This window comes from Hylobates moloch, unplaced genomic scaffold (genome assembly GCF_009828535.3).
Source record: "Hylobates moloch isolate HMO894 unplaced genomic scaffold, HMol_V3 SCAFFOLD_1, whole genome shotgun sequence".
In the NCBI taxonomy this organism is placed as follows: Eukaryota; Metazoa; Chordata; class Mammalia; order Primates; family Hylobatidae; genus Hylobates; species Hylobates moloch.
The window spans coordinates 33,713,476-33,739,912 of NW_026652276.1; the positions used below are offsets into that span (position 1 = coordinate 33,713,476).

Genomic DNA, 26,437 nt, shown 5'->3' on the forward strand with positions numbered 1-26,437 from the left:
AGCCCCAGCGCCCCCCGCTCCCCGGCCTGCAGGTGGCATACGAGTCTCTTCGCTGTCGGAATTCGGGACTGAATCTATGCCGGGCGGCAACCCCTTCCCCCACCAGGATCACCGGGAAAGCGGCACCATGGATTCTCCATCCTTGACTGTGGCCACGCCCCTCTCGCTGACTCCGCCCATCCCACGGGAATTGGCACATGGCGATTGGAGGTGTGTCGGGGGCGGAGCTGGGGGGAGGTGGGCTGAGGAGGCGGGGCCTGGGAGGGGACAAAGCCGGGAAGAGGAAAAGCTCGGACCCGCCCTATGGTCCCGGGTTTCTGCAGAGTCTACTTCAGAAGCTGAGGCAGTGTGAGTCCGGTTTGGGATTGCCAGGCTGTGCTCGTGAGTCTGAGCTTGTGAGCGGCTGTGGCGCCCCAACTCTTCGCCAGCATATCATCCCGGCAGGTAACCTCAGGCTCCGAGGGGCGGCCCCGGCCCCTGGCTGTCGGGGGGTGGCTCTAATTCCGCAGAAGGCAGGAATGGGGTAAAGGAAAAAAGCGCAGATCTTGGGTGTGGAAGGAGTCGAGGCCTGCGTGCAAAGAAGGGAACAAATCCAGGTATTGAGAATGGGAAAAGAAAATGGAAGGAGGGGATGCTGGATGCTTGAATATGCAGAAGGCCTGCTTTTAGGCATGGGAGGGAGAAATTGGGCGGTGAGGAAGTTGGATGCAGTGACAAGGGGAAAATCCGGTCTGCACTTGGGTTGGAAGATCGAGGGGTGGAAGTTGCGAGAATGCATGTAGAAGACTAAGCCTAGAGTGTAGGAGGAATAAAACGTGCAGCAGCTGGGGACTGGATGCAAAGAAGGCTGTAAGCCGAAGACGGGCGTCTGCAGGGAACTCAGGCGGCGAGGAATAGCCTTGAGGCGGATCCCTCGCGTCCGCCAGGGGGCTTGGAGAGGCGGAGCTCCAGCGGCCTTCAGAGGGGTCGCTAGGCCACGCGGGGCGAGAGGGGACTGGGGGAAACACCCCCGCCAGTTCCGGGTGCCTGGAGTTTAAAAGGTCCCAGCACCAGCGAGGGGAGGGGAGGGGCGGGCGTGGAGACCTGGAAGGAGGTACCGATCCAGCCTTGGTTGCAGCCCTCTTGCACAACGGCCATAAGGACGGGTGCAGGCCAAGAGCAAGGACGTGCAAACCCGAAGACCTAACGGGCGGCGAAGCGGGGGCACGCCCTCGCACACGCAGAGATAAATTGTGTCCCCGTGACCTTTATTTGGAAAGTGCCTGCGGGCCTAAAACTGGCCTTTGTCCCTCCGAGTACACTCAGCACTGTACTTTAAACCGGATAAACTGGGCTGTCTGGCAGGTATTAAAAACAGCTAAATTCTCCTGTGAGTGTTCTGTATGTTAACACTTTTATTCCTTGTTTTGTTTTAGGAGATAAACTACATTCAGTTGAGTCTGCAAGACTGGGAGGAATTGGGGTGATAAGAAATTCATTCACTGTCAAGGTGAGAATTAGCAATTTTCCCCCTTCTTCTATACTTTCTTTGATGTGGCAGTACAGTGTTTAACTGGTCTTGGGGCAGGCCAAGGCACTGCAAGGGAATGAGTGAGGAATATTTCCAACAACGAATTCCAACAGCTTCCTTGTTTCTTTTAATACAGTGTCTTATCTGCAAGAGATCATTTTCGCCCAGAAATTATTGTAGTTCATGAACTCAGCAAAAAACAATCTGGCCAAAAACTTGAGGTTGATGAAAATAATATTAAATGGCTCTTTTTTTCATTAAACTACTCTGTATTGTTATTCCAGGTTTATTTTCTGGAATTGCACAAGTATGTTAGGAGATAGGATTCAGCTACTTTAAAATTAAATGAGCTGGTGCCTGTTGGTCTTGGAACAGCCCTTCCTTCTGAAGTTGGGGTTGGAGTGGAGACAAAATCTGAGGGGCAACAAAGGTGGAGAAGTCAGTCCAGTGGGGCCTCGAGCCCATCCCATGGAAATCAGATCCAGAAGAAATACAATTATGTTCCACGTGGTAGTAACAATAAAGCTTCACTGTTTTAGTTAAAAGATGGTAAAAATTTCATGGCTAAGTAATGTGAGGAAAACCTGAAGCGTCTGAAGTATGCATTATAAGATAAAGAAAGATTACTGCAGAGAGTACAGTTGCTTTAACTGAGAAGGAAATAGTGAACTAAAAAGATATCAGTCTTCACATTTTAGGTACAATATTTGACCTCTATTAACTGTATTTGCCATCAAGAATAAATTGCCATATCATGACTGTTGCGTCATACTATATAGGGGCATGGCCATGGAAGTGTAATATCAGGAACCAGATAAGTTCACTGCCTCCTTTTTTGCTTTGTTTTAAAATAAGGATAGGTGTGACATGGAATCAAACATGAACTGAATCATATGCTTTCAGCTGTACTACAAATTATACTTGACATTACAAATGGGAAGTAATTGACTCATCCACACCATTCTGTTCATTTCTTTTAGTCTAGTTCAGTTCCAGAAGGTTCCCCAAAGGAATCTCCTAAACACTAGTAAGAAGAATTCTAGAATTACAAATTTGGGAAGTGAAAATGGGTCTGGGGACTGGAAATACATCTAGGCTTGTCAAGAAACAGAGGCTTACTGTCTACTAATCATTACATTTTTATTTTTATTTTTTTATTTTTTTTTTTTTTTTGAGACGGAGTCTCGCTCTGTCGCCCAGGCTGGAGTGCAGTGGCGCAGTCTCGGCTCACTGCAAGCTCCGCCTCCCGGGTTCACGCCATTCTCCTGCCTCAGCCTCTCCGAGTAGCTGGGACTACAGGCGCCCGCCACCACGCCCGGCTAAGTTTTTTTGTATTTTTAGTAGAGACGGGGTTTCACCGTGGTCTCGATCTCCTGACCTCGTGATCCACCCGCCTCGGCCTCCCAAAGTGCTGGGATTACAAGCGTGAGCCACCACGCCCGGCCTACATTTTTATTTAAAGACCAAATTACTTTAGCTCAATTTTTCAAGAAAGACTATTTTAGGCCTCTTATCTAATAATTCTTTAAAGTCAATTCTCTTGACTTTTTTAGTACTTAAGGGAATGAAAGCAATTTGCAGCTGTGTTGTTGGATTAAAAAAGAGTTTCGATTAGAGCATCATTGGAAGGAATAGATAACTTTTAGCAGGCTCAGAGCTTCTTCTACCTCTAGGGACAAGCTGGGACAGTTTCATTTCTTCCAAAGGGTCCAACCTTGCACTTTCTGAGAATCAGATTGATTTGTATATGCTACCCCCACACCCTATCCTTAAAGTGCTATCTTCCTAGGACAATGCACAGTTTGTCCTATCCCACTCACTAGCAGCTTACCCTTGCCTGTGAACAGCCAGAAGAAAATGACAGGGACATGCTTGGGTCCTGGGCAGTGGCCCTACTGTATAGAGATTCTTCTAATTGAGAAACCACTTTGTTGTATTTAGCCCCACATCTCCAATGTCTGTGTTATCTCTAGGAAAACAGTTCCACCAGGAATTCTTCATCTCGCTTTTAGACTTAAAGTTTCCCTGAATATGGGTCACAAGAACCAGTTGAATCTCCTCATGGCTAGTTATTTTTATTAAATAACAAAAACAGCCTCTTAAAAGGAGGAGAAATACTAGCACTCACCATTCTGCACATCTTGAGAGCCCAGTAAAATGATGAGTTGGACTGAAGTGTTCAATAAACATGAGATTGTGGAAATAATCTCATTTCTTAAGACAAACCAGTAGTTGAGAATGATTGCATTATGAAGGGCATGTTATAGGGTCAGGCTCTCCCATGCTCCAGCTAGGTGGCCTTGGGAAAGCTCTTTTTGTTTTAACAAAGTAAAATGGGGAAATGATGTCCATTTTTTAGGATTGTTACAAGGGCTAGCTCAGAAACCACATGTGAAACATAACACAATACTTTGTTCAGAGAACATACTCAATTCTAATGGTAAATAGAATTGCTGTTGCTAGCTTTTTATTCAACTGCACATAAATTGAATTGCATGAATTGTTCTTTTAGTAGTCACTATGTTGTTTATATATTTTGTTTCCACTTTATAATGAAATAAATGACAAGGCATGTTATTTTTTTTTTTCTTTTTAGGTTTATTGAAGTCAGAATGTCCAAAAAAATCAGTGGTGGTTCTGTGGTAGAGATGCAAGGAGATGAAATGACACGAATCATTTGGGAATTGATTAAAGAGAAACTCATTTTTCCCTACGTGGAATTGGATCTACATAGGTAAATGAGTTACCCCTCCGTGTAGCAAACTCAGAAAGTATAATCTGGCTGGGCATGGTGGTGCACACCTGAAGTCCCAGCTACTTAGAAGGCAGAGGCAGGAGGATCCCTCAAGACCAGGAATTCAAGTCCAGCCTGGGCAACAGAGTGAGACCCCATCACTTTAAAAAAGAAAAAGAAAAAAAAAGGGAAGGAAAAACAGGGAAAAAAAAAAAAGAATGTAATCTGAATTATTTTGAGGTGAAGTTAGCTTTTTTTATATAGCTGTGTTTTGTGAATAAAGTTTGTTTTAAGCCTAAATATATTCAGATGAATCTTCTAATTTTAACATACTGCTAGAAAAACTGGATTTATCATCTAAAAGTCAAGAATTATAAGGGAAAGAATGATTTTCAGATTCTTCTAACCTTCTGTTTCCTGTGAAGGTTTTATTTGTAATAAAGCAGTGGCTAAGAATACAATGTATTGAGAAAAGGGAAATAAGAGAGGATGTAAGAAACTAAATGCAGTTAACACAATTTTGTCATTTCAAACTCAATTTTCTATCACTCTACTTAGTCAATGGACTTGTTTCCCTTTCATTCCTCACCTTTTGCCCTTTTCATACAATTGTAGTGCAGAAAGAATTCATGACGTTACTTAATTGAACCCCTCCTTTCCGGCAGAATTCCCTTAAATCCTGTGTCCCTTTGCCCTGTGTGTAAAGTGCTTGGGGACAGATGCAAAAGTCTGTGTAATTCTCTCATTTTTTTTCGCTGTGTTTTTTATAAACTTGCTTCTGTTCTTTGTACCTTTAGGTAGAGATAGAATTTTTAAAAGGATAAAGTGGTTGAAGACTGGCATAGAAAAATATTGAACAACATGTTTCAGCCAAACTATTGGCAACTCTAAGTGTGTTTGCCTCAGCCCAGAATTAGTCATCAAAATTTGTCCTAAGGACCTGTTTAAGTGGAGACATTTAATTCACATAATGTCATTAAGCATACTTTTTAATTGTTCTAAACCTAAGCTGCTGATGTCTATATTGAAATCATGATAAATAGAAATCATGATAAGATATAAATACTTGCAGAAGTCAACCAAACATAGGAAATTAGGCATAAAAACATCTTCCAACTAGGTTAAAAAAACAGCGTTTTAGCCTGCCTGCCTTCCTTCCTTCCTTCCTTCCGTCCGTCCGTCCGTCCTTCCTTCCTTCCTTTTCTTTCTTTCTTCCCTCTGTGGCCCAGGCTGGAGTAAACTCGGCTCGCTGCAGACTCCCTGCGTCCGGCTCCCGTGATTCTCCTGCCCTGGCCTGCGGGCTGCCTGGGATTGCCGCCGCGCGCCACCACCCCTCCCTGGTTTTTCTCCTTTGGCTGGAGGCACGGTTTCGCCATGTCGGCCAGGCTGGTCTCCAGTGCTCTGCCCGCCTCAGCCTCCCGAGGTGCTGGGACTGCAGATGGAGGCTCAATCATTCGGTGCTCAGTGTTGCCCGGGCTGGAGTGCGGTGGCGTGGTCTTGGCTCGCTGCAGCCTCCGCCTCCCAGCCGCCTGCCTTGGCCTCCCAGGGTGCTGGGATTGCAGCCTCTGCCCGGCCGCTGCCCCGTCTGGGAGGTGGGGAGCGTCTCTGCCCAGCCGCCCATCGTCTGGGTTATGAGGAGTTCCTCTGCCCGGCCGCCCCGTCTGGGAGGTGAGGAGCGCCTCTGCCCAGCCGCCACCCCGTCTAGGAAGTGAGGAACGTCTCTGCCCGGCCGCCCATCGTCTGGGATGTGAGGAGCGCCTCTGCCCGGCCGCCCATCGTCTGGGATGTGAGGAGCGACTCTGCCTGGCCGCCCCGTCTGGGAAGTGAGGAGCCCCTCTGCGCGGCCGCCCTGTCTGGGAAGTGAGGAGCGCCTCTGCCCGGCCACCCATGGTCTGGGATGTGAGGAGTCTAGGAAGTGAGGAGCGTCTCTGCCCGGCCGCCCCGTCTGGGAAGAAGTGAGGAGCGCCTCTGCGCGGCCGCCCCGTCTGGGAAGAAGTGAGGAGCGCCTCTGCCCGGCCGCCCCGTCTGGGAAGTGAGGACCGCCTCTGCCCGGCTGCCCCGTCTGGGAACTGAGGAGCGCCTCTGCCCAGCCACCCATCGTCTGGGATGTGAGGAGCGCCTCTGCCCGGCCGCCCTGTCTGGGAAGTGAGGAGCACCTCTGCGCGGCCGCCCCGTCTGGGAAGTGAGGAGGGCCTCTGCCCGGCCGCCCCTTCTGGGATGTGAGGAGCGTCTCTGCCCGGCCACCCCGTCTGGGAAGTGAGGAGCACCTCTGCCTGGCCGCCCCGTCTGTGATGTGGGGAGCGCCTCTGCCCGGCCGCCCCGTCTGGGAGGTCTACCACAGAGGCCAGAAGCAATGTGGGGGCTGGACGTGGTGGCTCACGCCTGTAGTCCCAGTACTCTGGGAGGCTGGGGCGGGTTGATCACTTGAGGCTAGGAGCTGGAGACCAGCCTGGCCAACATGGCGAAACATATGAAAAATGCAACTGTCAAACGAACCAAGCGACAACAAAACAGGTCTACCCTGGAGTCATACTCTAATTTTTTCTATTTTCCTCCCTTTCTGATCCTTTATCCCACTTTCTTTTTCTTCCTCTTCTCCTTCTTCTTTGTCAAATAGAGGATTGAGTTATTATCATTGATCCATACAAAGTCCCTCTCTCATTTATTTTCTTTAATTCCCACCCCCCATTTCTATTCCCCATCTTCCCATGTGCAACCTTCCTAATATGTTTGATATGCATCTTTTTGTTCGTATGTACTTTTAGAAAATGTTTATTGTTTTGTGTGCAAAAAAAATAAATAAATAAAATAAAATAAAAAAGCGTTTTAGGAACTCCTGTTTCAGGACTTTACATGACAGTAGGTGAACTGGCAGGGTTCTCTTCTAGAGTAGAATCATGAGGAGTTTTAAAGGGGAGTTACTATGACTAGGAGGAAAAAAGTTGGTGGCTACAGACTAGATAATTTTTGGAGGCTCAAACAAGTTTTAAATTTTTCCAAAATTCCTATTATTATCACTGACTGGTTCTTTTTCAGGAGAATGGAACAGATAGTTTGTTTTATGTAGGCTGGATGGTGGTCCGGGCAATTTGTTCCTTCCTTTCTTACCTTCTTAGAAATGTTAAGAAGACAAGCAAAAAATCTACTAATTTGCTGATAGATTCTCCTCATGAGAAATGGTTCCTAGGAACTTGAAAACTACTGATCATACTTCCTGTTGGAGTTGGGATTGGATCAGCATTTCCTATGCAAGAAGATAAAGAAGGACATGACTTTGCTAGATTTATATGAATTATCTAAAGTCGAAGCAATTGGGAGTTATTTTTATTTGGAAATATGTCAAGATTACTGTCTCTGTTTGCATCATGAGTTGGGTAGGAGATCTAAGAAAGGAAGATAAGGGAACCAAAAAAATCTAGAGGCAGGTTTTAAGAGCTGAAAAACTTTTCTTTAAATTCTTGGAGAACAGAATAAATTGTTACATTATTTTGTTTTCTTGCTTTTTAACAAACTATTACATGCTTCAAATAAAGCTTTGCAGTCATTTTCTATGCTCCCTGGACAACCAACATTCTTTCAGCTCTGAATGACCTGCGATCTTAGTGTTGGTGTATATTAAGCTATTACTCTCTGGTATGTACAAAACCATTGATGGATTCCTTTACTTACCCAGTAAACTGTAGGCTTGTTTCCAGCACAAACACTTGCTCAAGAATTAGAGAAAGAATTAGCTGGACATGGTGGTGCATGCCTGTAGTCCCAGCTACTCGGGAGGCTGAGGCAGGAGAATCACTTGAACCCAGGAAGGCAGAGGTTGAGTGAGCCAAGATCGTGCCACTGCACTCCAGCCTGGGCAACAAAACGAGACTCGTCTCAAAAAAAAAAAAAAAAAAAAAAAGGGAAAGGCTCATTTTATGACTAACTGGCATTAATGAAGGAGTCATTCGCATTTTTGGCATCAACTGTCACATCTTTACCTCCCACCACTTTAATGTCAAAATACAAAAAATCCTTTAAGCCCTCCCACCCGCTTTTATTTTTAAAGAGCAATATTTACTAAGGGAAAAAGGTGGTCCTTAGACTTACACTTAATTACACTAATTATATGGAGAGAAACCAGGCCATTATTGCCTCTATCTGGTGAAAAACAGGAGGCAAAGGGCAGAGTTTGATGGTTTCCATTCAGTTTCCTGATAGCTTCCCATTACAAGAGGAGGGGCAGCCCAGCAGTCTAGCCTCTCAGTTCTCTTTTTAGTTGGCACCCATCTTCTGTGTGCTAATGCTAAAACTTGGCAGATTTTGGTGTACTCGGAGCCTTCACTTTCTGCATAGTGAGCTCTATATGCCATCACTGCAGTTACAGGTTATAACTATCCATTTGTCTGAAAAAATTTGCTTCTAATTTTTCTCTTTCAAGCTATGATTTAGGCATAGAGAATCGTGATGCCACCAACGACCAAGTCACCAAGGATGCTGCAGAAGCTATAAAGAAGTATAATGTTGGCGTCAAATGTGCCACTATCACTCCTGATGAGAAGAGGGTTGAGGAGTTCAAGTTGAAACAAATGTGGAAATCACCAAATGGCACCATACGAAATATTCTGGGTGGCACGGTCTTCAGAGAAGCCATTATCTGCAAAAATATCCCCCGGCTTGTGAGTGGATGGGTAAAACCTATCATCATAGGTCGTCATGCTTATGGGGATCAAGTAAGTCATGTTGGCAATAATGTGATTTTCCATGTTTTTTTTTTTCATGGCCAGAAATTTCCAACTTATATGTGTTTTATTCTTATCTTTTGGTATCTACACCCATTAAGCAAGGTACAAAATTGAGAAATGCATATATGTATAACTGTATATTTACACACATTTAGCTAAAGGCAAATACAAATAAACTTACAAATAGGCGTCCATCTCAACACATTTTTTTCAAACATGCTGTTTTTTTTCCTTTATCCTTTTATTCAGTTATACCATATGATATTGCCATTTTTATGTTGGTAATTTCATATGGTTCAACCAGATCTGTGGTTTTCAACACTGGCTGCACAATAGGATCCCCTTACAAGTTTTTTTGGTGGTTTTGTTTTGCTTTGCTTGATTTGTTTGTTTTAGTTCCAATGCTTGAGTACCACCCTACACAAATTAAAATCTGAATTCCATGGGGTTCAGGCATTTTAAAGCTCCCCAGGTGAATCTAATGTGCCAACTTGAGAACCACCAAAGATTGTATTAAACATCCCATCATGCATAAAAGAAAAAACTGGCTGGGTACCATGGTTCACACCTGTAATCCTAGCACTTTGGAGGCCAAGTTGGAAGCACTGCTTGAGGCCAGAGTTTGAGACTAGCCTGGACAACATAGCAGAACCCTGTCTCTACAAAAATGAAAAGTATTTCAATAATTATGTCAATTGCTCATGGAAGAGCCAGTTTTGTTGTTTATTCATATACAAAGTGAGTTTAGGCAAAGCTGAGTGGAGTGGCATGTGCCTATAATCCCAGCTACTTGGGAGGCTGAGGCCTGAGGATCCCTTAAGCCTAGGAGTTCAAGGTTACAGCTATGAGCTATGATCACACCACTGCCTACACAACAGAGCAAGACCCTGTCTCGAAAAAGAAAAAGAAAAAAAAAACTGACTCGGTAGTTGAAAGCAGCCTCACTAAAGCATTCCTTCCTGCCTGGAAGGAAAGTATTGCTTCTTTACTTCTGTACCAGTAGGCTTGTTGCCAAATTAAGCAAAAAAACTGCCAAGTAAATAAAATCAAAGTTCAGTGCTGAAACTGAGGTTTCAGACTTTCATAGAAAGTAGTTTATGTCTTAAAAGGACCTTAAAAACAGGAATCTCTCATGCTGAAATCCAGAGGTTTTAATGTAGCCATCATTGAAAACAGTGTGTTGAGGGTAAACAGTTTAGTCCTTGAGGGGTCAGTTAACTTTGTTCCACCCTGTGGCTAAAACTATCCTTTCATCCTGGCCAAAGCCTTCAGAAATAGCTCCCAGGGGCCCAAGCAAGGGAAGGTAGAATGGCAGTGGTGCAAACTCGCTAATCTTGCAAACATCACCCTAGATTCTTTCCAGCTCAGTCTTGCCTTTTTTCTGTGTATATCCTTTTTGTTTTTTGTTTTTGAGACAGAGTCTCACTCTGTCGCCCAGGCTGGAGTGCAGTGGTGTAATCTTGGCTCACTGCAACCTCTGCCTGCCGGGTTCAAGCAATTCTCCTGCCTCGGCCTCCTGAGTAGCTGGGATTACAGGCACATGCCACCACGCCCGGCTAATTTTTGTGTTTTTAGTAGAGACGAAGTTTCACCATGTTGGTCAGGCTGGTCTCAAACTCCTGACCTTGTGATCCGCCCGCCTCTGCCTCCGCCTCCCAAAGTGCTGGGATTACAGGCATGAGCCACCATGCCCGGCCTTCCTTTTTTTTTCTCTTTTTTTTTTAAAATTATTTTGGCATCAGTCATTTGTAAAAATGGCCATTCTATTTATTAAAGTCCAGAAAGAGAATTTCAAACCTCAGGTTGATTCACGGACTGTTTAAATATACATAAACCCATACAAAGCATTTATGGTGCTTTGGTGCCTCATTTTCTCCCTTTTCAGAAATAGTAATAAATTACCACCCATATTTACTTTATGGATTTTATATGTCAAAAATGTTCTGTGTAAAGTAGGTATTTAATCTTTATTGTTACTTACTGCTCTTTTACCAGTTGTTATTAGTATTTCTCTACACATATAGATGTGGCCAGTGCCTGCTGGTACCCAACTCTGCAAGTATCTAATGCAAGTCATTGAAGAAGACACAATGCAGTAAAGACTTGTGGATATCTAGTATATGCCAGGCATATTATTCCACTGAGTAGCTGAGGCCCATGAGGGAGGTGCCTGTCCTTGAACAGCCCTTTCCTAAAAATCATCATCATCCCATTGTAGCTGCTCCCAGAATGATTGGATTGCTCCATATGAACAAGTCCTATAACACTAGTAACAATGATACCGTGAGACCGAGCCCCGATGGCCTAAGTAAGGACCAGACCTCAAGTCCTTTGACCCTGGATGCATTATTTCTACGATATCATAGTTCCCTCCTTGTAAGATGGATGTAAGAATCAAATGAGATGATGCACGTTAAGCACTTAAAGCATCTGGCATGGAGTAGGACAAAGCATTAGCTACCTCAGTACTACAATTGGTATTGTTATCATCACCCTCTAGGGAGACTTCCCTGACTTCCTTGCCATGGTCACCTCTTTTCCTCTGTCATCCTATAGTTTTTTTTTTTTTTTTTTTTGGAGGGGGTTGCGGTGTCTATACCCTCTTTTGGCATTTGAAAGCTCTTATATTACTTTTCACTTACATATGTCTTTATTGGGTTGTAAACTTCCTAAAGGAAAGTGGCTTATGTTATTCTCTGTCCTCTTCAGATCAGTGCTCAGAAAACTTTCCTGTACCTCATATAGGCACCTAACAAATATTTATTGATTTGGGGGGACGTCTGGACCTCTTCATCCCCATCTCCTAAAAAAAAAAAAAAAAGTTTGACATACTGCCCTATTTGTCTAGGTGTCTTCTAGGTCTATATTATATGAATATTTTCTTTACAATTCCTGCTAGGGTATTTTTTTTTTCTTTATACCTTTTTCCCCCCTACACAGTACAGAGCAACTGATTTTGTTGTTCCTGGGCCTGGAAAAGTAGAGATAACCTACACACCAAGTGACGGAACCCAAAAGGTGACATACCTGGTACATAACTTTGAAGGTATGTATGACTGTAGCATAAGCTTCTTTTTTTTTTTTTAAACAAATGATTTAGATAATATTTTCATTGCTTTTTTAACGTTAGTTATGTAACTGCCTAAAAATATAATCTGAATCTATAGTGTTTTTGCAAAACCCAAAACCTGACATAAAGAAGTAATTTGCTTCCATACCTTCTTGTGGCATGAATAAAGGCACAAAAGGGTTACCCACTTAATTGGAAATGCCTTTAGGCAAAGACAAGGAGATGATTATGCATTTATCTTAAAGCACAGAGAGAAGTTGGCAGAAATCTGCTGTGCATGAATTATATACATTAAATATTAATATTCTCAAATCACCCAGCATATAATCCTGCCCTTTGCTCTGATAGAGTTTGTATCTGGAAGAGATTTCCTTATATATTTGCTGAAGTTTTCTTCTTGCCCTTCTGGGTATTTATCCTGTGAAAAAGTAGAACATTTGCTTTTTGCCTTTTCTTTCCCAGCTACCCTGCTACCTTTGATGACAAATCCCACCCAAAAGTTGTTGAAAGAATTAGTGGGCCCTTTTCCTTCACTATTGAAGTTGTTGAAAGCACTCACACAAACAAAAAACCCAACACTCACCTACCTTTTGTTTTTCTTGCCTCTTCCAAATAATATCTATTGGAATCTGGTTCTGCAGGCTTCAGCACATTTCACCCTGAACCCAAGTTAACCCTGAGCATTGGCATGGATTCAATTTCTATCTTTAAGTAATAACAAAGTTCAATAAGAGTTGTAAAACACAGTGATTACATGTAGCATAATTATTTCTACTTATTTCTACCAACTACAGTAGGAGTGCTCAGTATCCTCCAGGAGATTATAAGAATTTTCATTCAGTATTTGAAATGTAAGTTTTTCTCAATAACTGAGGATTGAGTGCACCCCTAAAGTTTAAAATAGATGTTGGGAATTGTAAAGGTAGGGTGTTTGTCCATTCTTGCATTGCTATAAAGAAATACCTGAGGCTAGGCCGGGCGCGGTGGCTCACGCTTGTAATCCCAGCACTTTGGGAGGCCGAGGTGGGGCGGATCACGAGGTCAGGAGATCAAGACCATGGTGAAACCCCGTCTCTACTAAAAATACAAAAAAATCAGCCGGGTGTGGTGGTGGGCGCCTGTAGTCCCAGCTACTCGGAGAGGCTGAGGCAGGAGAATGGCGTGAACCCGGGAGGCGGAGCTTGCAGTGAGCCGAGATTGCGCCACTGCACTCCAGCCTGGGTGACAGAGCGAGACTCCATCTCAAAAAAAAAAAAAAAAAAAGAAATACCTGAGGCTGCATAAGTTATAAAGAAAAGTTTAATTGGCTCAGTTCTGCAGGCTGTACAAGCCTGGCTCCAACACCTGTTCCTGGTGAGGGCCTCAGGAAGCTTCCAATCTTGGCAGAAGGCGAACAGACAATAGGTGTATCACATGGCAAGAGCGGGAGCAAGAGAAAGAGAAGGGGGAGGTCCCAGACTCTTAAACAACCAGATTTCAAGTGAATTAACTGAGCGAGAACTCACGTAATCACCAAAGGGAATGGTCCTAAGCCATTCATAAGGGATCCAACCCCATGTTCCAATCACCTCCCACCAGGCCCCACCTCCAACATTGGGAATCACATTTCCACATGAGATTTGGAAGGGACAAATATCCAAACCATATCAGTATGTAAAAGAAGTTTCAAAATTATTTGCCTTTTCTTACATGTATTTATGGTTCATATCAGTTTTTGGTATTTCTGCATCTTCAGGATTTTAAAGACTGTTTTTTCATTTCTGTTGTCCTTCCAAAACAAGGTAGAATGTCCTTATCTAGAACTGGCTTTTCTCTCATTATATGCCTCAGAAATTTGTGGAATATTCAGGTTGGAAACCTGTCTGGGACTTCTGAAATCTAGTCTCAGATGTGAGAGCTGAGAAGCAGGTCATTTGGTTGTGGTGGGTGACTTTAGCCTTATTACAACTACATTACATTTATTCTTCTCCCTTTTTTTCCTCTCATTGGTTTCTCCTCTACAGAGGGTGGTGGTGTTGCCATGGGGATGTATAATCAAGATAAGTCAATTGAAGATTTTGCACACAGTTCCTTCCAAATGGCTCTGTCTAAGGGTTGGCCTTTGTATCTGAGCACCAAAAACACTATTCTGAAGAAATATGATGGGCGTTTTAAAGACATCTTTCAGGAGATATATGACAAGTAACTATAGTTCTTTTTTAACTTTTTCTTTATTCTCAAGTAAGCTGACATTTGCATATAGAGTATGTATCTCCCTATCCCTTTGATTCTGGGGAAACTGAGTGAAAATCATCACTGTCTATCTTAAAGATAAGGGCAAAACTGAGGTTTAGCAGGAGGGAAACAAAACCACTCTGAGTTGCTTTTATAAGATAAACGTGTTCTTAAATAAGCTCCCCACATGAATTTTTTTCAGAGCCAGGTTCTTTAATGTTTAAATAAACTTGTACCCTGTTAGTGATAGGAAGTTCTAATTTTTCATGTGTGAGTTTGTAAGTCAGACCCATTTCCATTCTTTCTGAAGCCCATCGTTAGAATTTAAAATTCTGTTTTAGTGGAGTCATTTGAACTTAAGTCTAAGTTTATGACAACACTGGCTTCCACAGCACAGGAGGTGAGCATGTGTTGATATTTAAGATTGGCATAACTCTCTTTAGGTGCAAGTGTTCAGGCCAAAATGTTCCTGAGGCATTTTGATTCCTCCTCCTGCTGCCCATCTATACCAAGCCCAGAAACTGTCTGGAATATATTTTACTTACCTGAATGACACCAAGAAGTAGAACAGTCTTTTCAAAAATGTATTTTTAAAATAAGCTGAATCTCAAGAATCTGATCTATAGTATAATGAAAACTGAAAAGTGAAGTAGTCATTGGGATACTCTACTGTCTCACTTAATTCTCACAGCTTCCCTGCAAGGTGGGTAAAATTGTTCCTACAGATGGCCAAATTGAGTTTTACAGTTAGAAAATGATTGGGCTGAGATTTGAGCCAATGTCTGTCAGATTCCTGAGTTTCTGCTACTTCTACTAAAATATGCTGCTTCTTGTGTGTCCCGTCTTCTGTTTGGGACAAGCAGATGATACCCCTAACAAAATCAATTTTCTTCATTATTATTCTCTTTTTTGTTTCCCAGGCAGTACAAGTCCCAATTTGAAGCCCAAAAGATCTGGTATGAGCATAGGCTCATCGATGACATGGTGGCCCAAGCTATGAAATCAGAGGGAGGCTTCATCTGGGCCTGTAAAAACTATGATGGTGACGTGCAGTCGGACTCTGTGGCCCAAGGTACAGAGATGGAGCCTGGTCTGTAGGAACTGGGTCATTTCAGGGTAGTTCTCTAATTTGGGAAGGGGAGTTCTGTAGTCCTTTGCTGTAAAATCATGGAATGTTAAACCTCCAGGTCCACCATCTTATCTGACAGCTAAGGAAATTAAGCTCAGACTAGAGAAGTGATTTACCCAAGACCACATGGGAAGTAAATTAGTGGATTGACACTCCTGGCTCCAGTGTCAGTCCTTGAAGTTTCAAAGCCTACCTGATCTGAAAATCACTCCCTTTCCCTGCCCTCCTTGTCCTTTGGTGAAAATGTAAAAAAACCAGGGCACTCAGGCAAGGAGGGATAAAGTGAGGAGCTGATCATGTCATAACCAAGCTTTGGTGCCTGCAAAGCTCATTTATCGGGCAGCAGGACCTACTCATGTCCCTCTGCCAGCTGCTGTTCTGGTAGAATATAAAACAAATGTGTTTGGCTGGGCACAGTGGTTCACGCCTGTAATCCTAGCACTTTGAGAGGCCAAGGCAGTGGATCACTTGAGGCCAGGAGTTTAAGACCAGCCTGGCCAACACAGAAAAACCCCATCTCTACTTTAAAAAAAAAATACAAAAATTAGCCAGGTGCAGTCACATGCCTATAGTCCCTGGCACTCAGGAGGCTGAGGCATGAGAATTTCTTGAGCCTGGGAAGAGGAGGTTGCAGTGAGCCGAGATCACGCCCCTATACTCCAGCCTGGGCAACAACAGAGCAAGACTCTTGTCTCAACAACAACAACAACAACAAAAGTGTTTTTGTTTACTGCTTAGCTTACACACAAATAAATTGAGCAAAGAACCCTAGGGCTGTTTACAGAAATTCCAGGAGAAGTTTCATGCATGGGACAAGGGCCAAATCAACAGAAACACAGCACCTGGTTTCCTCAGCGCCAAGTTGCCCTTCAGTTTCAGTTGCCCTTGGTAGCTGTGTGAACTTGAATCTCCCCAGATGAATGTTTGTTAACTTTAATTAGGTTTGTTTTTCCCAAGAAGTACTACTTTTTCTCCCTCTTATCAGTGTTAAGCATCTCCTCTCAGTTTGAAAATCAGTACATCAATCTGGTTAAAGATAACTTTTTGAGCCGGGCGCGGTGGCTCACGCTTGTAATCCCAGCACTTTGGGAGGCCGAGGCGGGCAGATCACGAGGTCAGGAGATCGAGATCACGGTGAAACCCCGTCTCTACTAAAAATACAAAAAAAAATTAGCCGGGCATGGTGGCGGGCGCCTGTAGTCTCAGCTACTTGGAGAGGCTGAGGCAGGAGAATGGCGTGAACCCAGGAGGCGGAGCTTGCAGTGAGCCGAGATTGCTCCACTGCACTCCAGCCTGGGCGACAGAGCGAGACTCCGTCTCAAAAAAAAAAGATAACTTTTTGTCAGATAAATGAGTTACACAATTCTCCTTACCCTCCATTTATCTATATCCTCACAATCATTTGTACTGAATGCAACAGAGGAAGGAGTGTTGTTGCTTTGTGATGACTCCGTGGTTGATTATTAACTTCACAGGTGATGTTGGGAGGTAGCAAAAATGGAGAAAAGAAGAAAATCAATTATATAGATATAAGAGTTGTAATGTGGTTCTTTCAATAAGAAACCACAGAAGAGAACTGTTGTATTGAGGGTATGAAAGAGAGTGAGGAAGGGCAACTGGGATGTTCTTGGATCCAACCGATCCTGTGTTTACCTGCCTTCTCTTCCCACTCCCAGCAAGTGTATGAGCAGCTTGAAGGTTCTTAAGAGACAGCTCTCATCCATCTTTATTTCCCCAGAACAGCAGAGCATTGCACATAAGAATAACAATAATAGATTGAGCTCTCACTGTGTCTAGTACTAAAGAATATAAATATATATTATTTTCATGTATATTTATGAATATATGTATATTTATCTAATCCCACAGCAACCTAGTGAAGTAGGTGCTGTTATTACTCCCATTTTACAGATAAGAAAACAGTCGCAGTAGCTATGAAGTCATAGAACTAGAGTGGAATGTAGGCAGTTGGACCCTGAGCCCTCCATCAAGGAGTAGGTATCCCTGAGATAAGTGAGGGGAAAATGCAGCCTTTCCAGACCCATTGGCTCTGACATCTGGAGCAGGGATCCTGCCTTCTGAAAGGCAGAATTATTGGTGATTCCATGTGCTCTTGTTTACTTTGCTTACCAAGACCTATCAAGATTGAGTCATTTATGCTCTCATCTCTGAGAGACTCAGTGCTCTTCATGCAGTTGGACCCAATACTTCATGCTCTGCTACTTACAGGGTATGGCTCTCTCGGCATGATGACCAGCGTGCTGGTTTGTCCAGATGGCAAGACAGTAGAAGCAGAGGCTGCCCACGGGACTGTAACCCGTCACTACCGCATGTACCAGAAAGGACAGGAGACGTCCACCAATCCCATTGGTAAGATGGTGTTTACATTGATTTCTCACCAGAGAGTGCTCTCCAAAGCAGCTCAGATGTGTTCCCTTGGCTGCTCAGTGTTTTGTGTGCAAAGTCATCACCAAGTAGCTGATTTGTTCTACTAATAAGATCTATTTGAATATGCTTCTTAAAATATACAATATTTGCTTTTCTGTTTTGTGGGAGAACATAGGTTACAGAGAAGAATGTTATCAACAAGCATTTTCCTTTACCTCTGGTGCAGTGAAATGTCATATAAGGCTACAAATCTAAAAGTCACATGGATAAATCCTTTCAACAAGTTTCAAAGATAGCACTTTAAAAAGAGATTACAGCCTGGAAAAAGGAGACCAATATAGACAAGAGATAGAAGAGATTGTGACCTTTTTCAAATTAGAAAATGCCTTAAGTTTCAAGCACTAGTACCATGCCATGAAAATGTGTTTTTTTAAAGTTTCTGTTTGGTAAAATATTTCTAACTCTCCTAAAACTTCTAGCCCATGTGGTTAGTATCTAAAGAAGTCTGTCACCTAAACAAAAAACTATTCTGTTTTTGGGAACTATGAGACATTTGGAAACCTCTATAACTAGGATGATTGGAGTGTTGGGTTTTTTTCCCCTCTTTTAGCTTCCATTTTTGCCTGGACCAGAGGGTTAGCCCACAGAGCAAAGCTTGATAACAATAAAGAGCTTGCCTTCTTTGCAAATGCTTTGGAAGAAGTCTCTATTGAGACAATTGAGGCTGGCTTCATGACGAAGGACTTGGCTGCTTGCATTAAAGGTTTACCCAAGTAAGTATAAGATGCCCTAGTTTCTGTGGTCAAATTAAGACTTATCCTCACTGGGCTCAGAGCATCGGTGCTTTCTGGAATTATAAATTGTTATTCATCATCTAGTTCAGGAGTCAGCAGACATTATCTGTAAATTGTCAGATAGTGAATGTTTTAGGCTTTGTGGGACATACAGTCTTTTTGCAACTACACAACTATTCAACTTTGTCTCTGCCATTGTAGCAGGAAAGCAGTCATAGACAATACAGAATCAAATGGTGTGGCAACACCCCAATCAAACTTTTATGTTCAAAACCAGCCTCGATTTGGTTCATGTGCTGGGCTGTAATTTGCTGACATCTGATCTAGTTGATAATCATTGAATGAAAAGGTTCTATTTAATTTTAAGAAGCAGATTATAGACAAATAGAAACAAAGATACTTCAGAGGCTATTTTATTCTACTCCTTTATTTTCTTTAACTTACCGATGAGAAAAGTGAGCAGCACAAGTTTAAGGTGTGCAATTGATTACAGTCCCTTAAGTATCTGTAACCAATATTTGGGCAAATATTTGACAGCTTATATGTTTACTGAGAATTTTTGAGAACATGGTAGCCAGTATCCTGGGGGGATTGGCTCCATATCTCAACCAGTGCATCTGCAGAGGTCCCAGGTAGAGTCAGTATACCCCATAATGGGGATATACTTGATCACTGCATGTTCCTTAATTTAAATTTCCAGCAAGATTGCAGTGTTCGAAATGGTCTTATCAGTGGAATACCTTTGTAGCCTATTTAATAGACACCTGTCAGCAGGATTATGTTATCCTGTCCATTGTCTTTTGTTTTTCTTCTTTTTCTTTTCTTTTTTTTTTTTTTTTTTTTGTATTTTTAGTAAAGATGGGGTTTCACTGTGTTAGCCAGGATGGTCTCCATCTCCTGACCTCATGATCCACCCGCTTTGGCCTCCCAAAGTGCTGGGATTATAGGTGTGGGCCACCAGGCCCGGCCTGTCTTTTGTTTTTCTTAAGACACTGATAGAAATAATAACATTATAACTTTTTTTAAGGACATGTAAACAGTTTGTGGGAAAGTGGGTAAAGGTTTGGCTATGCCCTGAATAAGTTTTGTTATGTTTAAGAATGAGGAAGAAGTATGATGATTTTGGTCTCAGCAGCATTAGTCTGAACTGAAACTCCATGATAATTTCACCCCCAAAGCTACATAGCAAGAAACCTAACTGAGTATGTGTGGATGAGTCTCTACTGTAGGTTGCCTAGAGAGCCTGAGTACTGAGCCTGGGTCAGCCCTAGGAACCCTGAACATAGTCATTGTCTGTAGATTTTGTAGCTTACTAACATGAATGTGTTTTCTTCCAGAAACAAATAGAATACTATTTTAAGTAGCATTTCTAGGACTTTACCACTACCTGCTACCATATCAGAGACAAACTAAATTTTCTTTTTTTTCTCCCCGTTAGTGTGCAACGTTCTGACTACTTGAATACGTTTGAGTTCATGGACAAACTTGGAGAAAACTTGAAGATCAAACTAGCTCAGGCCAAACTTTAAGTTCATACCTGAGCTGAGAAGGATAAGTGTCTTTTGGTAACTAGGTCTACAGGTTTACATTTTTCTGTATTACACTCAAAGATAAAGGAAAAATCAATTTTGTAATTTGTTTAGAAGCCAGAGTTTATCTTTTCTATAAGTTTACAGCCTTTTTCTTATATACACAGTTATTGCCACCTTTGTGAACATGGCAAGGGACTTCTTTAAAAATTTTATTTTATTTTCTAGTACCAGCCTAGGAATTCGGTTAGTACTCATTTGTATTCACTGTCACTTTTTCTCATGTTCTAATTATAAATGACCGAAATCAAGATTGCTCAAAAGGGTAAATGATAGCCACAGTATTGCTCCCTAAAATATGCATAAAGTAGAAATTCACTGCCTTCCCCTCCTGTCCATGACCTTGGGCACAGGGAAGTTCTGGTGTCATAGATGTCCCATTTTGTGAGGTAGAGCTGTGCATTAAACTTGCACATGACTGGAACAAAGTATGAGTGCAACTCAAATGTGTTGAAGATACTGCAGTCATTTTTGTAAAGAGCTTGCTGAATGTTTCCAATAGACTAAATATTGTTTAGGCCGCAGGAGAGTTTGGAATCCGGAATAAATACTACCTGGAGGTTTGTCCTCTCCATTTGTCTCTTTTCTCCTCCTGGCCTGGCCTGAATATTATGCTACTCTAAATAGCATATTTCATCCAAGTGCAATAATGTAAGTTGAATCTTTTTTGGACTTCTGCTGGCCTGTTTTGTTTCTTTTATATAAATGTGATTTCTCAGAAGTTGATATTAAACACTATTCTAGCCCTTATCTTCTCCTGAACTGTTGATTTTAATTAAAATTAAGTGTTAATTACTATTCTTCTGCGTTTCTGTTTATTGGATGCCATGCACCATGCTACATCCTAGCCATAGGAGTGTAATCTGAAAAAATTCTCTCCTCTTAAAAAGTTTACCATGGTGGAAATAGATAAGTAAATAGTAAGATGTAGATCCTGCAGTGAAAGGAAAGAGGACCAAAGAGGGAACTAAAGGAAGAATTAAGGAATATTAGAGAATAGATTATGTTTATGCACATGCTAAGGAGTTTAGTCGTTATCTTGTAAATGATTAGGGAGCCAGTGAAGACTTTTAAGAAATAAAGGACTTGATCATATTTTTATTTTTAAAAATAGCACTCTGGGAAACTTTTATAAAAAATGGATAGTGGCTGGCCGGGCGCGGTGGCTCACGCCTGTAATCCCAGCACTTTGGGAGGCCGAGGCGGGCGGATCACGAGGTCAGGAGATCGAGACCATCCTGGCTAACAAGGTGAAACCCCGTCTCTACTAAAAATACAAAAAATTAGCCAGGCGAGGTGGCGGGCACCTGTAGTCCCAGCTACGTGGGAGGCTGAGGCAGGAGAATGGCGTGAACCCCGGGGGGCAGAGCCTGCAGTGAGCCGAGAGCGTGCCACTGCACTCCAGCCTGGGTGAAAGAGTGAGACTCCGTCTCAAAAAATATATATATAAAATAATAAAAAATGGATAGTGGCTTTGGGAGGCCAAGGCAGGTGGATCACAACGTCAGTTCAAGACCAGCCTGGCCAATATGGTGAAACCCCGTCTCTACTAAAAATACAAAAATTAGCCAGGTGTGGTGGCACATGCCTGTAGTCCCAGCTACTCAGGAGGCTGAGGCAGAAGAATCGCTTGAACCTGAGAGGTGGAGGTTGTAGTGAGCCAAGATCGTACCACTGCACTCTAGCCTGGGTGGCAAAGTGAGACTCTGTCTCAGAAAAACGAAAAAAGAATGGATGGTTTGGGATGGGGAGGAGAGTGTTGGGTGCAGTTGAGGAAGGAGGACCAGTTAGGAGGCTGTTGCAATATTTAGGTGGGAAATGGTGAAGATCTGACTGGAACAGTGGCACCAGGAAGAGAACGGGATAATCCCTGGGATAAGGAAGTTGAATGGATGGGTCTTGGCGAGACCAAGGATATGTGGGGATGGAGGGACAGCAGCAAGTCAAAGATGCTTCCCACTTTCTGGCCTCACACCTGGGGAAAGGCTGCTCCACATCCTAGCATCTCTGGGAGGAGGCCCAGGTGAGCTTTTGCACTCTTACACATCAGAAGTCAGTGAGTTGGGGTGGGGATCCTTGGTAATTTCTAGTCTACCTTCCTGGCAAGCTTGGAGTTGGGCCCCAGGCACTGCTCTACACAAATCCCCTTGAAAGCCCAATGAAACATGGAGCCTTTCAGAATCTGATGGCATGGAGCTTATTCAGAATGAGCTCTTGACCAATTTCCCTAAGTGCTACCCCCAAAATACATCCAAATCCAAGCCCACAGTCCTAGAACAGCCCTGTTGAGAGGAGATTCTCATGAAGTAGGGGAGGCCCATGTGGCTTGGGCAATTTATTCCTGACCAAATTGAAGTTAGAATCCAAACCACATGAGCTCTCCTGGCAAGGGAAATAAAAATCAATTTTCGCATGAGATCAACCACTGTCAGGTCACTCAGGTGGTAGAAAAAAAAAAAAAAAAAAAGCATTGCTTCTAGTTAACATCAAGAAAGATCTCACGTAAGATTTTTTTCATCTCGTAAGATTTTTCATCTCATGTAAGATTTTTAAGATTTTTCAGGCCGAGCGTGGTGGCTCACGCTTGTAATCCCAGCACTTTGGGAGGCCGAGGCGGGCGGATCACAAGGTCAGGAGATCGAGACCACGGTGAAACCCCGTCTCTACTAAAAATACAAAAAAAAAAAAAAAAAAAGCCGGGTGTGGTGGCAGGCGCCTGTAGTCCCAGCTACTCGGAGAGGCTGAGGCAGGAGAATGGCGTGAACCCGGGAGGCGGAGTTTGCAGTGAGCCGAGATCGCGCCACTGCACTCCAACCTGGGTGACAGAGCGAGACTCCGTCTCAAAAAAAAAAAAAAAAAAAAGATTTTTCAGTAAAAGATTCTATAACCTATACAATCTGTAGTTTGTAAAAGATATAGAGATCTATGTAAATTAGAATAGAAGACACATAATCATTGTTTCTCTGGTGGCTTTTTGCTGATAAATTCAACTAGTCTTTGTCTCAATATAATGGCGTGCCAATGACTCATTTTAACATTAATACCTGTAAGTTTTTTTAACAGGATAGATTGGGATTATAAGGAAAAGGAATGTAAATTCTTTTTAAGTGCCTTCATACTATCTCATTTAATTCTCACCAAAGTCTTAACAAGTTGACTGTATAGCACTGATTTTTTTAATGAGAAAGCAAAAAATTAGAGATGTTATTAATACTTAACTTAAAGGTGGAGCTGATATTTTCTTCCAAAAGGCCACAGGTCTTTCTCTCTGAAAAATAGATTTTTTTTTTTTTTTTTTTGAGATGGAGTCTTGCTCCGTTGCCCAGGCCAGAGTGCAACGGCGTGATCTTGGCTCACTGCAGCCTCCGCCTCCCGGATCCAAGCAATTCACCTGCCTCAGCCTCCCGAGTAGCTGGGATTATAGGTGCCGGCCACCAAGCCCGGCTAATTTTTGTATTTTTAATAGAGATGGGGTTTCGCCATGTTGGCCAGGCTGGTCTTGAACTCTTGACCTTCCGCCTCGGCCTCCCAAAGTGCTGGGATTACAGGCGTGAGCCACCGCACCCAGCCGCAAACATATTTAAAGCCCTTTGATGTCCAACATACTGGTTAAATGTAGTGTTCTTCAGATTATTAGATATTTGGCTTCTTATAAAATTCAAATTGTTTTAACATTTTAAACTTTACATCCAAAAAAAAATTGTCAAATAAAATGTGTTTTGCACTCTCCTCCTCTCATCTAAACTTATTACTCAGCTGAGCACCGTGGTTCATGCCTGTAATCCCAGCATTTTGGGAGGCTTGAGGTCAGGAGTTCCAGCCAACATGGTGAAACCCCGTCCCTACTAAAAATACAAAAATTAGCCAGGCGTGGTGGTTGTAGTTACTCAGGAAGCAGAGGCAAGAGAACCACTTGAACCTGGGAGGCAGAGGTTGCAGTGAGCCAAGATTGCGCCACCACACTCCAGCCTGGGCAACGGAATGAGACTCCATCTCAAAAAAAAATAAAAATTTTAAAAAATAAACTAATTAATACTCTTTTTACAGATTTTTGCCTGGTAAACTCTTCATAACTGTTAGAGCATCCATTTCCTCTTTCATTAACAAGATTTTAATAAATTTTAAAAGTGTTTTGGGCCAGGCATGGTGGCTCACACCTGTAATCCCAGCACTTTGGGAGGCCAAGGTGGGCGGATCTCTTGAGGTCAAGACCAGACTAGCCAACATGGCGAAACCCCGTCTCTACTAAAAATACAAAAATTAGCCAGGCATGGTGGTGGTCACCTGTAGTCCCAGCTACTCAGGAGGCTGAGGCAGGAGAATCGCTTGAACCGCGAAGGCAGAGGTTGCAGTGAGCTGAGATTGTATCACTGCACTCCATCCTGGGCAACAGAGTGAGATTCCGTCTCCAAAAAAAAAGGTTATTTTGTTTCTACTACTTTGATCAAAGTTGCAAAATACATCAGTGGCCATTTTGGACCAGAACTTGGGACTCACATTTCAGGTTTGGGTAGGAGATGAAAGCATCACAAGTAACAAAGTGATAGCATTGGACTGGGCTACTTTAAATAGTTCCTTCAGCACTCACAAGCATCCTCAGAGTTGATCTGGTGAGTGCAGATCAACATTTGGCCTAATGTCTATCAAGATCAGCATTTGGCCAAGAACCACTTAATGTTCCAAAATAATTAGCAAATGAACAGATGCTGACCAATACATTCAGAGGCTGATGGTTTATTATGTAACAACTAGAGGATCAGAATTGTTGACCTGGAAAATGACTGCTCTTTAGCACAACATTGAAGGCAGCAGGATCCAGGGACAGGGAAGATATGAGTTCCAGACTTCAAAACTCCAAATTGTAGGTACTGTTTCTTAGGAAGAATTTCTAACTGAAAATAGTTAAAATTTAATCTTAGCAGTCAGAATCACAGCTCCCCTATGTTCTTTCTTGATACATAAAATCCTTCTACAACACCAACAAGTGACCTATCATCTACTTCAATATTACATAATAAATATTTTCCCCAAATTAACAGTCTTGGCTTTTCTTATTAAGAAGCAAATTAGAAACTAATATAAAGAATGATAATGAAGACTTTGAATACTTATATCAATACTGATAAAAGTTTTGCACTCACCTCTCTAATATTAGAGATTTTCACAACCCCTATTTTTAATATTAGGGAGAATGTAACTTCCAAACTAAATTCCTCTGGAACAAGAAACTCAAAGAACTCTGAATTTGGATGATATCTCAGACTCTGCAGGAGGTGAATTTTGCAGATATTGTAGCATTGTTTATGAAACTGGCCCAGTTGTCCCATAGAACTAATGTTTATGGTTTCTTCTGAATAAACATAGAAATTCGCCCTCCTAGTCTTAAAACTTGAAAAAGTTACATTTGTCTTATCTGAGTTCTTTTCTCAAGAAATAAACCATCAGCCCTCTCAGATAGCATCAAGGAATTGGAATTTATCAGATCACTGCATCTGGACAAGGAAACATCAGACCCCTCACCCATCATGATTGTGAAGCAATTACCTGCTTCCTGTTGACCAACTCCTCTTCCTTACTCCTCCCTATTTCCTGTTTCCCTGAATGTTGTTACATTTCTTCCCTATTTTATAAACCCTTAATTTTAGTCAGTCAGGTAGATGGATTTGAGACTGATCTCAAATCAGTGGGTGAGACAGATTGGGTTCAACTCTGAATACAGCATGGGCAAGTGGGAATTTATAGCCAAGGAGCAGGGTGGGGTCAATGGATGGAAAATTACCAAGAGGAAACATCAGGGGTGAGGGGAATTCTGGCTAAAGCAACCAACAGGATTCTTGCTGAAGAGCGACCAGAATGATCAGACATCACCTAGGAGATGGTGGAAGATGAGGAATATGATCACACATTGAGGATGATCAGATATCAATAATGGGGGGTCCTTGCTAAAGTGACTTGGCAGGGTTCTTTGCTAAAACTGGATTTTACAAGAAAATACACAGATGGACCTAGCAGAAGATTCAGAAGCCTGACTAAAGTTTGGCCAAGCAAAACTGTATCTTTGTCAAGTGATACAGCATCCTTCTCAGTATATGATAATACGGGAAGAGGGGGAAGGATGCATAATGTTGGTTTGTCCTCACGTTGGTGAAATTAGCTTTGCTTATTTGGTGAAGGTGGTAGCTACCTTGTGAATTTGCTGTTCTCTCCTTTGTAAATGTAAGTAACATGTAGGGAGATGCTGTGTATGCACACTGCTCGTCATCATGCTTCACCCATTGTTTCAATGTC

General features: G+C 42.6%; 1 protein-coding gene across 1 annotated transcript; it reads left to right on the forward strand.

Moving 5' to 3' along the window:
* The first annotated feature begins 269 nt into the window (after window positions 1-269).
* IDH1 (isocitrate dehydrogenase (NADP(+)) 1) lies at window positions 270-20,949 on the forward strand. The gene is made up of 10 exons (XM_032754730.2): window positions 270-444; window positions 1,416-1,489; window positions 4,107-4,244; window positions 8,662-8,953; window positions 11,906-12,011; window positions 14,039-14,216; window positions 15,170-15,321; window positions 17,608-17,748; window positions 18,377-18,539; window positions 19,999-20,949. The coding sequence occupies exons 3-10, from the start codon at window positions 4,123-4,125 to the stop codon at window positions 20,087-20,089; spliced, it is 1,245 nt and encodes a 414-aa protein (XP_032610621.1). The 5' UTR covers window positions 270-444; window positions 1,416-1,489; window positions 4,107-4,122; the 3' UTR covers window positions 20,090-20,949.
* The last annotated feature ends 5,488 nt before the right edge of the window (window positions 20,950-26,437 follow it).